The 18,070-nt window shown below is 44.0% G+C and overlaps 1 protein-coding gene across 4 annotated transcripts in view; it reads left to right on the top strand.

The window, feature by feature from the left end:
* Nucleotides 1–18,070, top strand: part of MBNL2 (muscleblind like splicing regulator 2) — a 194,999-nt gene that overhangs the window by 46,736 nt on the left and 130,193 nt on the right. For all 4 annotated transcript variants that reach the window (XM_010589382.3, XM_010589381.3, XM_010589384.3 and 1 more), the window contains one exon: nucleotides 16,965–17,751. In XM_010589382.3, the coding sequence (XP_010587684.1) occupies nucleotides 17,578–17,751 (174 nt within the window). In that variant the 5' untranslated portion in view covers nucleotides 16,965–17,577. The remainder of the gene's footprint in view (nucleotides 1–16,964; nucleotides 17,752–18,070) is intronic.

The raw sequence follows: 18,070 nt of genomic DNA, 5'->3' as shown, positions 1-18,070 counted from the left end.
ACTGCAGAGGTCAGGGGTAGAAGCATGGGTGGACTGGTCAGGAGGCTATTGCATTAATCCAGGAGGAAGATGGTGGTGGGTTAATGAAGATGGCGGCAGTGCAGGTGCTGAGAGGTGGTTGGATTCTGGATCTACTTGGAAGGTAGATCCCCAGAGTTTACTAATGGGTAAGATGTGAGGTGTCAGAGAGAGGGAGGAAGAGAGGAAAGAGAAGAGAGAGAACAAAAATTTAGGAGTTATCGGTGCCTAGACCAGTTGCCCATGGAGTCAATTCTAACTCATGGTGACTCCATGTATGTCAGAGTAGAACTGTGCTGTATAGGGTTTTTAGTGGCTGTTTTTTGGAAGTTGATTGCCAGTCCTTTCATGTGAGGTACCTCTGGGTGGACTCAAACCTCCAACCTTTTGATTAGCAGACAAGCGTATTAACTATTTCCACTACCCAGGGCGCCCGATCAGTGACTCCATTGCCGTCGAGTCAATTCCAACTCATAGTGACCCTATGGGACAGAGTAGAACTGCCCCGTAGGGTTTCCAAGGAGCAGCTGGTGGATTCGAACTGCTGACCTTTTGGTCAGCAGTCCAGTGCTTAACCACTCCACCAGCAGGGCTCTCTATCAGTGACTAGTAGGATTTAAAGCCATGGGACTGAATGAGAGAGTAGTTAATGAGAGGCCTGGCCCATTCTGCCCCAAACTGCCTGTGTTTCAGCCCTTCTTTCTCCCCTCCACATTCACCATCCAGAGTTGCTGGCCGCCTCCTTCTCAGAATCACACAGGACATCAGGCATATACTCTTTGATCTCTCTCATCTTCATGACTTCTCTTCAAAAACATTATCTCTAATGGTTCTCAGTCAATGTTTATTTTAAGCCATTACCTGAGTCTTGTCTCACCATTAAAGATGCTGACCTCATGGTTACCACCGTCATCCCAGTAACCTATCAGTCTGCCTTACACATTGCTTACTCTAACACCCTCCAGCACCTGCCTTTTCTTCATATTGAGGCATCTGTGTACATCTTGTAGCAACCTGTGTCACTTAGTTACTCATCTCGGTATAAGGGAAGCTTCTCTTTACTCATGTGCACAGCACAGCACATGTGATTGATATGTGCTGAGCCCATGGTTGTTTGGGGACACCAGCCATACCCACTTCTAATATCATTCTCATGCCTACTACTCAGCATGCACACATGTAACACACACATGCACACACACAAACACACTATGGTGATACTTTACAATACATTCACAAACAATAATACAATAACAGATAAAATCTTCACCAGAGAGAGAAGAACAACTCTTTAGCCCACCTCCTCAACTTCAGTGGCCTCCACATGTGCTCTTGTCATGCCTCAGGCCTTTTTGTTGATGTAAATGGCCCTATCTCCAAGGCCTTGGCCTTTCAATGTGACTGCAGGCTTCCTCTGCCCCTCCTCTCAGCTTGCCAAGGGTGGATGGAGAAAACAACAAACTATCAACATTCATATCAGGACAAATCTGTGCTGTCCCACTGATGGTGTGCCTCCTGGGCGACATCATATTCTCTTCCTTTGCCTCTTGTTCTCTTCTGCTACTGCCCATGGTGGACGTCTAAGCTTCAGGCACTCTCTGTCAGCTCCAGCCCCAACTCTGCTTGTCTCAGCAGTTAGAACACCTTCTACTCAACTGAGAAGGTAGAGACCACATGACAAAAGTGCCACCAATTCCATTCCCCTGGTCCATAACTTAAGCCCCAAAGTCCCAGGGTGGCGCAAACAGTTGAGCGCTTGACTACTAACTGAAAGGTTGATGGTTTGAACCCACCCAGAGGCGCCTCGGAAGACAGCTCTGGTGACCAGCGTCTAAAAGGTTACAGCCTTGAAAACCCTGTGAAACAGTTCTACTCTGCACACGTGGGGTTGCCATGAGTCTGAACTGACTCGACGGCAACTAACAACAACAACAACTTAAACCCAGGCTGTGGCCTGCACTTCCCCTTCCCGGGGTCCTCTGTTTGAAGCATACACATCTTACCTTCTTGCCAAAGCTGAGCCTCCCTCTGGTCTTGTCCCTCCCCCTTCCTTAGGCTCCTCTTTTGTCCAATTACAGCTCTCTGACCCAGTCGCACTTTGATCTTGCCATTTTCCCAAGCTACTGTCATGCTCCTCTCCTTCCATTTAGAAAAGGAAGGGAAAGGGGAGGTGTGATGGAATGAGCAGGCACTTTCCCAGGGCTTTTATGTGGTACCAGTTACCATGGAATCCATTTGCACTCATGGCGACCCCATGGGTGTCAGAGCAGAACCGTGCTCCACAGGGTTGTCAATGGCTGAGTTTTTGGAAGTAGATCTCCAGACCTTTTTTCCAAGGTGTCTGTGGGTGGACTTGAACTGCCGACTTTTCGGTTAGCAGGAGAGTGGCCTAACTGCACCACCTAGGAACTAAGTGTTTTATACAGTTGTTGTTGTCGTCGTTAGGTACTGCCAAGTCGATTCCAACTCAGAGCTACTCTGTGTACAACAGAATGAAACACTGCCCAATCCTGTACCATCCTTGATTGTCGTTATGCTCGAGCCCATTTTTGCAGCCACTGTGTCAATCCATCTCGTTGAGGGTCTTCCTCTTTTTTGATGACCCCCTACTTTACGTAATGCATCCACACAGTTCTCTGAGGAAACCTGAGATTCAAGAGGGTAACTTCCCCAGAGTTGCATAGATAATAAACGGCTATCTGATATGAAGGCAAAGAGAGTCATAAACTTCCCTTGATGCTATATGGCATTCTTACAGCACCAGATACCCCAAAGAGCTCTAGACACTGAGTGCCCAGTGTCTCCATCTCCCCTCCCTCCTCACCCTCACAGTGCTGCTGCGGAAAGCACGACCTGGGAAGTCAGCAGTGGTTTCCACATTGTGACATCTAGCCACCACTTCTTTGTCCACATGCTCCTTAAGCTCCTTGTGACCCTGACTCTTCTGGCTACTCCCTCCATCTTGAAACTCTGAAGCTTGTCTCTCAGTACCCTTGATGTTGCACTATTAAGAGGATCTTCTATCTTTCATTATTCTTTTTCTGTGGCTTGGCTCACTCCCGTTCTTTCTGCCACATTTCAACAAGTAAATGAGTTGTCCTTGACCCTGTTCTCATTTTTCTCATTTCTCCTAGATATAGATACAGATATTGATATAAATATGTCAGGCTTCCTCTTAATATTCGTCACTCACTCACCCGTTTTCTCTCTGTCTCACTCACTGACTCTGTCTTTCTCATTTTAACCATTTCATGGTTTTAGCTCTCATTTCTCTATACCTGAATCCCAACTACCTATCTGTGGCCATGACTTCTGTGCCCCTTTTCCAATTGGCTTCCTCATGCCCCTGCTCCTAGAGATGGCATGAGGAACACCAACGTCTTTCCACACAAGATGCAGATTTCCAGGTCCTCCTTGACGAGTCCCTTGCCTGCCGTCCTCGTTCCCCATCACCAAAGATTATCCCTTTCTAATAGGTTGATGAGTTTACCTCAGCACTGACCTGCAATGCTCTCCTACCGCTCCTTTCACCGTTGCTGCGTAATATTTGGCCTGCATTTTTCCCTTTTTCCTGAACCATTTCTATAACCTTTACCTATTTCACTGTTGGTGAGTTCTTCTGATTCTAGTGCCTCCTAGGTAATGCGATCAGAGAGAACTTCCTCCAGACCGGGTCTTACCTAGATCACTCCAGTGTTCCCCAGGCTCATTATTCTGATATTTTGTACCTAGGTTTACTTAGACTTGCGCAGTACTCGTTCTCCATGGGGACCATACCATCCCCTAAAGAGCACTTTAGAAATCTAAAGGAACATTTTTTTTCTACTGTCCACATGATGATTGGGGAGCATCTCTGAAATTGTATCCATAGAGCTAAAGGATATTAGACATCTTGCAATGAATATGACTTCCTCACAGCGAAGGATTGGCCTGGACGTCACATGACTTTTCAGTGTCCTGCTGGACAGTCACATTGATAAAAAGCCTGCTCGCAGTGGTCTGAGCCAAAGTCTTAACTGTGCCTTCCATATTTGCACGAAGGTATGATTTTTATTTTTTGGACTTACTGTAGACTGAATTTTCCATGAGTGCAATAGTTGTGTATGTTGAGAAAAGGCTGTGTTGTTCTTCCATTTGTTGGGAACTTTATCAGAAATTGTTTGGTATTTTGAAAAACTACGTCAGCTGGCATACCTGTGTCCATCTGCATTTTCCCTGTCACATTGGTAGTGGATGTGAGCAGCTGACCACTTTATTCTGTTTCCTGATGTTTTCGTGCTTAAAAATTGAAATTTTAAATTACACATTGTTGTTAGGTGTCCTCGAATCAATTTCAACTCCTAGTAACCGCATGTGACAGAGGAGAGCTGCCCTTTAGGGTTTCCTAGGTTGCCATCTTTACGGAAGCAGATCTCCGGGTCTTTCCCCCATGGAGCCTCTGAGTGGGTTCAAACCACCAACTGTTTGATTAGCAGCCGAGTGCTTAACCATTGTGCCACCAGCACTCCTTATTATAAAATAATTACACATTATTTTATGATGAATTGCTTTCCTTTCTTAGTTATCTTAGAGTTAAGGCAATTCTTTGATTTTTTTTAAAAAAATTATGTGCGCATGTCAAATACATTATTGATTATTTTCATTTGATGATAACCAAAGTTATATCACAGATTTTTTGCTACACAAAGGGGTATTGGCATTTGCGTGCGTACAGCTGATGAAGCGGCCGTTAGACTGATGTCAAGGGAGAAAGAGAAAAGGAAAAAGGTCAGCAGAAAAGGCTCCTATGGCTGGGGAAGGAAACGGAAGTTCTAACAATGACTTCTCTGGGAATTCAGAGCTAGAGTTCAGCCTGCAGTTCGATTAATAGTTGTGTCTGGCTGCAGCCATTGGCTACTGGGTATCCAGGAAGCCGTTAAGTGCTATGTCAGTCTTAAATGCTACCGAATACAATTGCTTTCATTCTAATAAGAAAGTCTCCTAACCAAATTATGAGTATGTGGATGGAGAACACTGACAGAGTGAGAAAGTATAATCTGAATACAAATATGTGTTGCATACGTTATATCTGGCTGTAGTTTCAAGAATATGTTGAGAAATTTCCCCTCTTCTTAATTGAAGATGGAATTTATTTCTCTGCCCCTTCCTGGAAATGACATCGAAAACAGATCAGAGATTTCCACAGGTTAAATAGAGCCCTCGGTTTTGCGAATTCTTCACTTGTACTGTAAAGTGTCAGATTATATGAAAAATTTTAATTGGGAATTTCTCCTTTTGTTGCCTTTATCATTAAACACTGGCTTATTTGACTCACTGTGCGACCTTGGGCGTCCCTGTGTTTTAGTTCCCCTATAGAAATGTATTTATAGTGTGTGCAGAAGAACAAAGCACCCTGCAGAATGAAGACAGCACTGTCAGCTGGGGTTCCTTCTGTACTTAGAATGAATCAGTCAGTGTTTGGAATTAATTTTAGAACAGGCTCTATCAAAGGTTTGTCTAACTCCCAGGAAGGACTCCGTAGCTTGTACCCACCTTCATAGAAACGGCCTTTTTACTTTCTTTTACTTTTACTTATACTTCATTGGGTTTGGAGAAAATTCTAACTTTCAACAAGTAAAAGTTATTTTCTTGTGTGTGTGTGTGTGTGTGTACATGCATGTAGATGACTTTTAAGAACTGATGCTGATATGGGTTAGATACCATAGAGAGAGTACTTATACTACTAAATGCATTTTGGTAGCAGTACATATATTTTCAGCTTAGGTATTAGCCCCTTAAGGCCAAATGAAGAAACTGAAGCTCAGAGAGGTTAGATAATATCACACAGCTATTCAGGTTAGAAAGTCTCTGAGTGGTGCAGATGGTTTCCATTTGACTACTAACTGAAAAGTTGGCAGTTTGAACCCACTCAATGGTACCACGGAAGAAGCGACCTGCTTCTGAAAAGATTACAACCAAGAAAACCCTGTGGAGCTCAGTTCCACTCTGCCCACATGGGATTGCCATGAGTCACAACGGACTAGATGGCAATAAGCTTGGGTTTTGTGTTTGTGTGTGTTTTGTTTTTTTTATTCAGATTATAATAGGGACTAGAATCTAGGTTCGCCTGGTAGAAAAGTTGATTCTCACCACTAAACCATTCAAAAGTTTCAAAGTACCATTTTATTTATATTTTTAAAGATTTAAAGAGAGACTAAAGGTGTCTAGAAAGAAACCTCTTTTTAAAAATGATCATTTTGCTGCTTCCCACCCCCGTTTTTTTCTTCTGAAAAGTCATCCAGGCCCTTTATTTCATTTGCAGCGAGACCTCTTTCATGTCAGCACTTTTCTTTTGGTCCATTTGGCTTCCTCTGGGTAGGCCTCCATTAGGAACCCTCTGCTCATTGGCTGTGATTACGGAGAAGTGTGGAGCGTCACTCCAGGAGGTCGTGACGCTCAGCCCCAATACTTCAGCCGGCAGGCTCCTCAGGGTCCCTCTCCAGTGTGGGCGTCTGCACCTGATAGGCTCAGGGGACGCTGCCAATCCACGGATGGCCAGGGGCGAACACAGTGAGAGAAACAGAAGGAGACACGGGGATTTTCGAACATCAAGCTGCTCACAGGAAGGAAAAAAATTTTTTAAATGTATTTTATAAACTTTAAAAATTAAAAATAGGAAACCCAGTGATTTCACATATTAAAAACAGGAAACTCAAGGAGAGTTCGTTTCTTTATTGTAATTAAATTTATACACAATAAAATTAAAGGCATCCTATAAATTACTTTATGGATAAAGAGTCCCTGACTGTCTGGCTCAGAAATCGGTTTGTTTTGCAAGGATCCTTTCATCAACCCCCTAGGAGGCTGATGTCTGGGAGACACTAAAACACCCCAGATGATCAGGACAGCTCTGCTGTGTGCTGTGCGACCATTTTCCTTAAGGCGTTCTTAAATTTTGATCAATCTCAGGCTCAAGATTGGACACGATGGGGGGTTTTCCCTTCAAAAACATACAAAACAGCTACGGAGGTTGGCAAGGCACGGAGAGCTGGGACCCCAGCCTGGGCTTATCTGACTGGGGTAGAGTGGATGGAGGTCACCTCCTCTGCCAGGTACAAGTCCAGACTTTCCAAACTCATCCTGCGGCGTGATTTAGGGGATGTAAAAGAACATGATCAGCAAATTCAGTTATACAGTCAGAAGTCACCGCCTTCTGAAAACCTAGCACGTAGAAGAGTTTTAAATGTATTTTGAAAAATGAAGCATCAAGGAAGTAAAGACCCTAAAAATAGCTTGGGTTATTTGTAGAATTGAGCAGCAGGCCCTTTGGCCTTTCAGGATATGCTACAGAACCTCCTTTCTTTGTCCTCGGCCTTTGGTTCTTTTCCAGATGAGTCAGTGAACCAGGTTATTTGTTGTACCCGCCCTGCCTGGAGAGGAGAGTACACAATGAAGAAGCCTCTTCAGTCAGGAGTGAGGACTCAGGGCTGAGATGCTGTGCCAGAGGTCGCCAAGGACCACCTGCCCTATTAAGTCGTTCTTCCTTCAGACAAAGGCCCCAGAAAGAAAGCTGTCCCCTGTAAGGTTTGCTTCATCCTGAATAAAGTCTACAGGGCTATGAGCTAGTCTATTTTTTAAAAAATCTCTCAGGTGCCCTTTGTTTAGTTTTGTCCCTGGGTGGCAAAAATAGTTCAGTGCTCAACTACTAGTGGAAAGGTTGGCAGTAAAACCTGTCCAGAGGTGCCTCGGAAGACAGGCCTGGCAATCTGCTTCTGAAAGTTCAGATTACAAACCCTATGGAGCTCTTCTGCTTGCACACATGGGGTTGCCATGAGTTGGAATCAGCTCGAAGGCATCTAACAACAACAGTTTTGTTTTGTTTTGATCGATCTTAAACACACCCACTGGGAGACGCCAAGGGCCAGCCCTCCTGCAGCTGTTTCTTTGGGAATCACCGAAGCCAAGACCATTCAGGCAACTCAGGCAGCCATCTTTGTTCTCTCAGCCACCAGTAGGATACCTAGCATATGGGAGAGGGCTATAAATGCTTATTACAGTGGTTCTCAGGAGTCCCTGGGTGGTGCAAATGGTTAACACACTCAGCTGTTAACCGAAAGGTTGGCGGTTCAAGTCCACCCAGATGCACCTCAAAAGAAAAGCCTAGAATCTACTTGCAAAAAATCAGCTGTTGAAAACCCTACGGATTACACTTCTACTCTGACACACGTGGGCTCGCCCTGAGTTGGAATGGACTTAAAGGCAACTAGTTTTTTACAGTGGTTCTCAAAGGTGAGCATGCATTGGAATCGCCCCTTTAGGGCTTTTGAAGACACAGGATGCTGACTGTCCACACACAGCTTTTCTGCTTCATAATGCCTGGAGTGGAACCTGAGAATTTACATTTCTAACGGGCTCCCAGGATATGCTGATGCTGCTGGTACCACTGGGCGAAGGAATTTGGTGAGGCTCCATCCCTGGCTCCCACCCTCACCCCACCCTCCACAGACAGCAGCAGGGTAAGCCACGACCACTCACTGGAATTCTCCCACAGGATAGTAATGCTGAAATGCCTCCATTCAGGGCTTTATTCCTTTAGCTTAGACTTTGGCCTCTATTAAAATGCGAATGTTTCTTTGAGGGAAGATGGGTGTTCACTCACCAAACATTTGTTGAGCATGTTCTACATCTGAGGCGGTGAGTGGACTGTTAGGGTTGAGAATAATGGGCAAAGCCTTTGCCCTGTAGGAGCTGAACACTGGGAAGGGCAGTTGGGTAAATCCGTAATTGCAGTTCTCGTTAATTAAAGAATAATGATATCTATTTGAAAATAATTACCAGGCAGTGTGAAAACATGGGCTGTAAGAGAGGTCACCTAAAAGGGACCAGAGGAGGACAAACGAGGGAGCGCTACATCAGAAGGCAGGGCCGGTGAAGGTTTGCCAGATGGTAACTCAGCTGAGCCTTGAGGGGCAAGGTCATATCCCTCTCAGGGGATTTAGAAAGGCATCAGGGGAGTGTTTCAGGCTGGGTTCTCTAAAGAAGAAAAACCAGTGAGTGTTTATATACATATGGATATGGGTATGGCTATAGATACAGATATCTTCTTAGTTATCTAGGGCTACTGTAACAGAAATACCACAAGTGGATGGCTTCGACAAAGAGAAGTTTATTCTCTCACAGTCTAATAGACTACACGTCTGAATTCAGGGTGCCAGTTCCAGGTGAAGTCTTTCTCTCTATCTCAGCTCTGGAGGAAGGTCCTTCTCATCAATCTTCCTCTGGTCTAGGAGCTTCTCAGCACAGGGACCCTGGGTCCAAAAGGCATGCTCTTCTCCTGGCTCTTGTTTCTTAGTGGTATGAGGTCCCCATGTCTTTCTGCTCACTTCTCTCTTATATCTCAAAAGAGTTATGCTTGAAATACAATCCAATCTTGTAGGTTGAGACCTGCCTCATTAACATAACTGCCACTAATCCCATTTCATCAACATCATAGAGGTAGGATTTATAACATATAGGAAAATCACAGCAGATGACAGAATGGTGGACAATCACACAATACTGGGAATCATGACCTAGCCAAAGTGATATATATATTTTTGGGGGATACAATTCAATCCATGACAGATACAGATATAGATCCACATACACACACACACACACACACAAAGAGAGAGAGATTTATCTCAAGGAAATGGCTCACGCAGTTGTAGAGGCTGACAAGTCCCAAGTCTGTGGGTCAGGCATCAGGCTGGAGGTCTGACTCACATAGCTGTAGGAGCTGATGAACCCAAGATCAGCAGGTCAAACAGCAGGCTGCTGGCTCAAGTCCCTAGAGCCACAGGTCAGATGAGGATGAGCCAGCTGCAGGATCCAGAGCAGAGAAGAAGCCAGGGAGCTGTGCCAGAAGGTCCATATGTATCAGAGGCAGGCCACACGTCCAAAGAAACTCCCTTTCAACTGATTGGCTACTCACAGCAGATCTCATCATGGAGGTGATTACCTCATTACATAACTGCCAAATTACACCATAACTGCCAAACCACTGAGAATCATGGCCCAGCCAAGTTGACACACAGCCTTCACCATCATAGGGGGAGAACCTGAGGTTTCCAAGTCCTAAGGAGGATGAAGAAAAACATATGCCAAAGAAGAAGCTAGGGAAATAATTACAGCCAACTACTTCAGAATCTTGCTTAGCTCTGGCAAAGCTAATTAGAAAGAAAATTGTTTGGGAACTTGGAAATAAAACCGAAACCCCAGTCAAAAAGAAGTGAGGAAAACAGAAGCAGTAGCGATGCATGGGAGAGACTTAAACACAGAAAGAACTGGAAAAAAGTGTGAGCGGGAGACCCTGCTCCTGAAGGCAGCCCAGAAACCCGGAAAAGTAAGCTGTGTCTTGTGCATAATCAGGGCCGATGTCGGCACAGTTGGGAGCTATTTAAGAATTAGAATAAGGTACCCTCTTCAGACAGATGGAAACCCTGGTGGCTTAGTGGTTGAGAGCTATGGCTGGTAACCAAAAGGTTGGCGGTTTGAATCTACCAGGCGCTCCTTGGAAACCCTGTGGGGCAGTTCTCCTCTGTCCTGTAGGGTTGTTATGAGTCAGGATTCACTCAGCAGCAACGGGGTTGTTTTCGTTTTTCTTCAGACAGATACATTTTTAGCAGGTGCCCCTCTGGACAGATGAAGTAGAAAGCGCCACCCCTTCCTCCAGGCTCACACAGGGCACTGGAACAAGGGTTATGCCCTTGAGGGATGTAAGTGCTCTGTCAAAGATGCCAGAGTCTGGCACCAGTGCCCGCCCAGACAGGGAACACAACAGAGTCCCGGATGGAGCAGGAGAAAAGTGAGGAACAGAACTCAAATTCACGTAAAAAGACTAGACTTAATGGTCTGACACAGACTGGAGGAACCCCCAAAACTATGGCCCCCGGGCGCTCTGTTAACCCCAAACTGAAACTATTCCTGAAGCCCAGTCTTCAGACAAAGATTGGACAGGACTATAAAACAAAAAACAATACTTGTGAGGAGTGTGCTTCTTAGTTCAAGCAGATACACGATACCAAATGGGCAGCTCCTGTCCGGAGGCAGGATGAGAAGGCAGGAAGGGGCAGGACGCTATCACATTGTGGGGATTGCAAAGGATGTCACAAACAACACGTGTATAAATTTTTGTATGAGAAATTAACTCGAGCTGTAAACTTTCACCTAAAGCACACGCACACAAAAAAAGCTGCGAGGGTATTTGGGCTAGTCCTCACATCTAGTGTGACTGGGAGGGCCCTAAAAGACTTTCCTTCACTTCTGGGTTAGTAGTGGCTGGGAGGAAGAAAGCAAGCTTCAGGCCTTTGTAGTGTAGCCAGGGATCTGTACTAGTGAAGCTTCTCTGTGGGTTCCCTTCGCGTGCAAAATAAGGCGGTCCGAGAAGTCGGGCTGCCCTGGAGACGTAGCCCCGAGTGCACTGCCTTGAGTACCGCGGGCGGGCGTTCTCCTGTTCCCCCCCAGAACCTTCCTGCACGTGTAGTTTGTGGCTGTACAGCTCTGCTACAGACGCAGTCCTGGTCATCGATACAGGACGACTGCAGAGGGAGAAAAAGCCTGAAAGTGGATTTATGCAATAAATATTCATAGGGCAACTCCTCTTTCTATCGCCTTGCATTTGGAGAGCACCTTCCTGTTTCCAAAGCACTTTTATGTTTCCCCTATAATTTGTCCTTTGTGGCAGCAGCCCTGAAAAGTAGGCAGGGACCATTGTCAACATTTTACAGATGAAGAAACTGGGTCTTTGGGAATTTAAGTGACTTACTCAAGGTCACATGGCTAGGGACCTTGGCAAAACAAGGACTAGAAGCTGGCCCTGAGGACAGGGTATTTCCACCATTCCACCAAGCTCTGTGTTGGCTGATAGGAGAAATGCAAAACCCCTTAAGTTGGCGCCGTCCAATACAACGTGAGCCAACTACATACATAATTTTTTTAATTCTATTTTATTTTATTGTACTTTAGGTGACAGTTTATAGCACAAATTAGTTTCTCATTCAAAATTTTATATACAAATTGAGTTGTAATCCCTGAAATGTGTCAGCACGCTCCCGCTTTCCATCCTGGGTTCCCTGTGTTCATTTGTCCAGTTTTCCTGTCTGTTTCCTGCCTTCTCACCTTTGCTTTGGGGCAGGTGTTGCCCATTTGTTGATTGGACTAAGAAGCACGTTCCTCACGTGTATTTTTGTGTGTTTTATAGGCCTGTCTAATCTTTGGCTGAAAGGTGAACTTTGGAAGTAGCTTCAGTTCTCAGTAGGGTGTCTGGGAGGCATTGTCTTGTGGGTTCCTCCAGTTGCTGTCAGACCAGTAAGTCTAGTCTTTTTGTGTGTGTGTGAATTTGAATTTTGTTCTACATTTTTCTCCTGCTCTGTCTGGGACCCTCTATTGTGATCTCTATCAGAGTGGCTGGTGATGGTAGCCAGGTACCATCTAGTTCTTCTGGCCTCAGGCTGGTGGAGGCTTGGTTCATGTGCTACGTTAGTCCTTTGGTCTAATATTTTCCTTGGGTCTTTGTTTCTTTTCATTCTCCTTTGCTCCATTGTGATGGGACGATAGATGTATCTTAGATGAACACTTGCAAGCTTTTAAGATCCCAGATGGTACTTACCAAAGTAGGATGTGTAGGACATTTTCTTTATGAGCTATGTTAGGCCAATTGACCTAAATGTCCCCTGAGACTATGGTCCCCAGCCCTCAGCCCCAGCGACTCGGTCCCTCAAGGTGTTTGGATGTGTCTAGCAGGCTTCTATGACTTTGCCTTGGTCAAGTTGTGCTGACCTCTCCTATATTGTGTGTTGTCTTTCCCGCCACCCACATATAATTTTTAATTTTCTAATGACAAAAAGCAGGCACAATTAATTTTAATAATAATATTTAATAGCATATATTTAAAGTATTATCAATTTAACATATAATCAATATGAAACAATACTAAGGAGATACTTTTACATTCCTTTTTTCCATTCTGAGTCTTTGAAATCCATGTGTAGTTTACACTTATAGCACATCCCCATTGGGATGCTAAGTTTTCATTGGCAGCACTTGATCTGTATTTTAAATTTCATGAAAACACAGAAGTGATAGATTCTCGTATCCAGGGTGGTCCAATCATACTTAAAAGCTTTCCAATAACTGAATCGAGGATCCATTTTAAGTTAAATTTAAATAAATTAAAAATAAATAAAAATTTAAATTTATTTAGTTGCACTAGCCACATTTTAAGTGGCTAGTGGCTCCTGTATTGAAGAGTGCAGTCCTAACACCCCAGCCTCCCAGGACCTTGCAGCCCAGTAGATGTAACTAGGTCTGCATGGAGCATATTTTAGTCCTCTCCTTGGTAGCCATGTTAAACACTGGTCTTCTCCATCCTTACCTTCTCCTGCTGCCCACCATTACCTGTCTCCCGTGGTGGTCTCAGCCTAATGTAATTCAAGTCTGCTTTCTCTACCTGGTTCCCTCAGCCACCTATCCATACCCACCCCAGAAGGTGGAGATTGTAATGGCCAAAAGGAGACAGTGCCTCTGATAACAGGGGCTGTACAACTTTTAGACTAACAACAGAAAACAAATGGGGACAAAGAGTGCATTAGCAGTGCTGGTTCAGCGGTAGAATTCTCACCTTCCATGCGGGAGACCTGGGTTCAATACCTGGCCGATGCGGCTCGTGTGCAGCCACCACCTACTTGTCAGGGGCTTGCGCTACAGTATATGATGCTGAACAGGTTTGATCGGAGCTTCCAGACTACGGCTGAGAAGGAAGGCCTGGGGATCTACTTCCGAAAAATCACCCAGTGGAGACCCACGGTGGGTCACAATGGTCTGGTCTGAAACTGGTCATGGGTATGGCACAGGACAGGGTAATGTTTTTTGTCCCATTGTACATGGGGTTGCCAGGAGCAGGGACTGACTTGATCAGTGGCAGCTGACAACAACAACATGACAGCAGGCTGTTTATAAAGTGTGCACATTCCTTTCATTCTGGATCATCTTTGACTCACATGTGACTCTGGCAGTCAGAAAGCTTGGCTACTTCTAATTTTAAGAGCAAGTTTCTCTTGATGGCATCTGAGCATCTAAATCCTGCTTGGATTTTCACCTGTTTCTTTGAGTTGGTTCCTACTCACAGTGACTCTTTAGTGACCCTGTGAGACAGAGTAGGACTGCCTCGTATGGTTTCCAAGGCTGTAAATCTTTGTGGAAGCCTACTGCCACATCTTTCTCCCATGGAGCAACTGGTGGGTTCAAATTGCTGACCTTTTGGTTATCAGCTGAGTGCTTAATCACTGAGCCACCGGGGCTCCTGGGGAAAAGACAAAACAAAGCTCTTCTACTCTAAAGTTATAAGCAAAGGCATGTACCATTCACTGGACTGGGTTGCAAGTGTTGCTCCTACGTGGTTTGTAGGACTACTTGAGTAGTTATTCCTATGTTATCTCTGCATAAATCCATGTGACTGTGCTGTCTTTGACCATGGTCACCTTCCTCATCTTCGGTATTCTATAATCTAGCTCCGGCCTGGACAGGAGCTATTTAAAATAATTTGTAAATGTGAGCTAAATGTACTCAGCCCATCATTTAAATCTCCGTATTATTAGTGCCTCATGGGGTGAATAGGTGGGTAGAAATGTAGCCTCATCCCTTGCTTCCCTCCTCCTTTGTTCTCACCGGGCTTCGAGGTGGGGGTTGAGGTAATGAGGCTGCAGGTCCAGGCTGGTCTAGGAAACCCGACCCAGAGTAAATTTGGTTATTAAACTCATTTTCTTAAATGCCTTAACTTAAGTGAGTTGGTTTTAGCTGCTGTGAAAACCACACTGCCAAGGAGGCAAGTAGGAGCCTGCCTGCCCGCTGCCGATGTTTTATAATTGAAGTTACGTACGTGTCATAGCTTTGAAGCCTGCCAGTTCCTTTAAATGCACACACAGTTACAACTCGCACAAACACTTTTACAAACAAGTAAAAGAATTATTGGGATGAAGCAGCATTTCCCACAGTCCCAAGAGATGTCCTGCTAAATAAATGTTCCATGATCAGATAAGCTTGAGAGACGCCATGGCTGCTCTGCCCCTCTTAGAGACTCACCAGGCACAGCTGTGCATTCAAGGCTGACAAAAGCCCTATTGAAAACGCTTCTTTGACCTAGTTTAACCCAGAATTATGAAGCCCTTGTGGCACAGTGGTTAAGTGCTCAGTTGCTAACCAGAGGGTTGGCGGTTCAAACCCACCAGCCATTCTGCAGGAGAAAGATGTGGCAGTCTGCTTTCATAAAGATTACAGCTTTGGAAACCCTGTGGGGGCAGTTCTGCTCTGTCCTATAGGGTCAACTATGAGTCGGACTCGACAGCAATGGGTCTGGGAACCCAGAGTTAACTAAACTTAATTGATTATGGGATCCACTTTTTCACTTGTGAACATCTAAGAATTGTTGCTTCCTGAACATACCTGACACATGTTGGTTTTAAATCCTCTACTTCTAGTCTTCATTTTCTTCTATTTTATAATTTCTTTAGAAAGGCAAGTATCCAAAGTAGCTTGTGGCATACACAAGTTATGAAAATGACAAACTTCTGGCATTTTGTGCTTCATTGATGCTTGATTCAGTAATGTTAAACTGTTAATGTTCTAATAATTTTATAATCTTTGAAAAAATTAAAAGAAACTTGTTTTTGTTAGTTGTTGTCGAGTTGATTCTGATTCATGGTGACTGCATGAAAACATGAGGATTTATGTTAGCAATCTGAATTTACTAGTTACGTTTTGTTTTAGTTGTAGACAAGTGACTTACCTCCAGCATCCCGCAGAACAGAGAATGTTTAGATTGCAATCTAGTTAAAACCTAAACTAAAGCTAGCTCACATTCATTTGATCAGTCCTCAGTTAAGTAGATGAATGACTCTTTATTCAATGCATATTTTTGAGGCCCTAGTTGATGCCATAAACTATGGCGCTAGGGATATAGAAGTGAAAAATACAAAGAATCCTCATAGTGCTGACAGTCTTGTGGGGAAAAACTAACTTTAAGCAAGTAATAACAGTCAAAACCAAAAACCAAACCCACTTCTGTGGAGTCGATGCCAACTCCTAGCAGCCCTATAGGACAGAGTAGAGCTGCCCTGTAGGGTTTCCAAAGGCTGAATCTTTACGGGAGCAGACTGCCACAGAGTCCTCCCTCAGAGTGGCTGGTGGGTTTGAACCACTGACCTTTCGGTTAGCAGCTGAGTGCTTTAACCACTGCGCCAGTGCTCCTGTAGTAATAAGAGGGTTGTTAGGTGCCGTTGTGTTGGTTCTGACTCAGAGCAACCCTGTGCACAACAGAAGGAAATACTACCTGGTCCTGCGCCATCCTCACAATCGCTGCTATGTTGGAGCCCATTGTTGCAGCCACTGTGTCAAACAACAGAAGAGAGGCAGTATGAAGAGATCTGAGAATACACATCAGGGGCTTCTACCTAGCGCTCTCCAAGTCCAAGTCTCTGTAAGCTAGAAAAGAAGTAAAGAATAAGGAGCTCACGCTTCATCCCAATATGACAATATCTTCATTATGTAGGAGGGACACATCTCAAATAATTGTTTATAGCACTTCCGACAGTAAAATCAATGGCCTAAATGTGAAATTAATTGGAAACCACAGTTCCGATACACTGTTTTGGCGATTACGCGCATTAGATTGAATTGTTTCAGAATGCCTAATTATTATGTCTGCCACACTCATCTGTTCAAGTCATCCTAACTTTTGGACTGCTGCCTAGATTATTTCTGCAATACAGTTCCAGTTGAATTTTTTTTTCTTTTTCAATGCATAACTTTTCTCACTATACTCAAAGAGCTAAGCTACACTTTCGCAAATTCTATGTAAGGACTGAATAACTGTTAATGTGTTGACTCTATTGAGTTTGGGTTTAAACTGATATTTTATTTGTGTTTTGCAGGTTTATGATTGAAACGTGCCTATGTAAAGTCACTTTTACCAGAAACTGCAGCCTGGCAGCTGTTTGCGGGTTCAAATCTTGTTTTTCTGTCAATACACAGTATCCTGACCCTTAAGAGTGGATGAAGATACCTTACTTGTCTGACTTTGCCAATTGCTTGATTTCAAAATTGAAAAAGGGTGGAAGGAAACAAAAAATCCTACTAAAATATGAACATCTGAGTGGTTTATAATCTAGCATTGTCGATAGCTCTAAGCATCTAACTAAATATTCTCCCAAGGAGTGAGTGCCATGATATTGAAGTCACTTTATTAAAATCAGTTGTGTCTGCGAAACAGTCAAGAGACTCGGACGCTTACAGCCAGAGATGACACTGAATGTGCTTTTGTTGTGGCCCACCATCTTCAAGTGGGACGTAGTGATCGATGAGTGACGCCTGTTGATAACTTCTCTTCTCACTCAGCTTCGTGGCTTGGACTTCATTCAGCAATTTATCACTTACCTGAAGACTTACTTACATGTGGGATTTTTCACAACAATAGTTTTGGAATTATTGCAAGTTGGATTGATATCATTTAACAGAAACTAACAAAATCCAACTTACTTTTTCGCCATGGCTTTGAACGTTGCCCCCGTCAGAGATACAAAATGGCTGACGTTAGAAGTTTGTAGACAGTTTCAGAGAGGAACGTGCTCCCGCTCTGATGAGGAATGCAAATTTGCTCACCCCCCAAAAAGTTGCCAGGTTGAAAATGGAAGAGTAATTGCCTGCTTTGATTCCCTGAAGGTAAGAGAATGTATCTTAACGTGTCATGTCAATGCTACGTGGGACTTTCAAACAGAATGTTTTTCATTGTACTTCTTATGGACGTTTAACAATAGCTTTTAGATTCTGTTTTCCTGTTTGTAGTAACTATTGGGAGATTTTCACTCAAAAAAAAATTTTTTTTTTATATTGGGCTTATTAAATTCTTTCCATATCCAAGTTTAAATTAAAAATACATGATGGTATATTTCTGGTCTGGCATGACATTCGTGTACCCAAGAGTTTAAATCAAAGTGTGCCTTGTGACAATGAAAGATAAATATTTTATGAATGTTTGATC

The sequence above is a fragment of the Loxodonta africana genome, chromosome 17 (assembly GCF_030014295.1).
Source record: "Loxodonta africana isolate mLoxAfr1 chromosome 17, mLoxAfr1.hap2, whole genome shotgun sequence".
In the NCBI taxonomy this organism is placed as follows: domain Eukaryota; kingdom Metazoa; phylum Chordata; class Mammalia; order Proboscidea; family Elephantidae; genus Loxodonta; species Loxodonta africana.
This window is presented reverse-complemented; position numbering and strand designations above follow the sequence as displayed.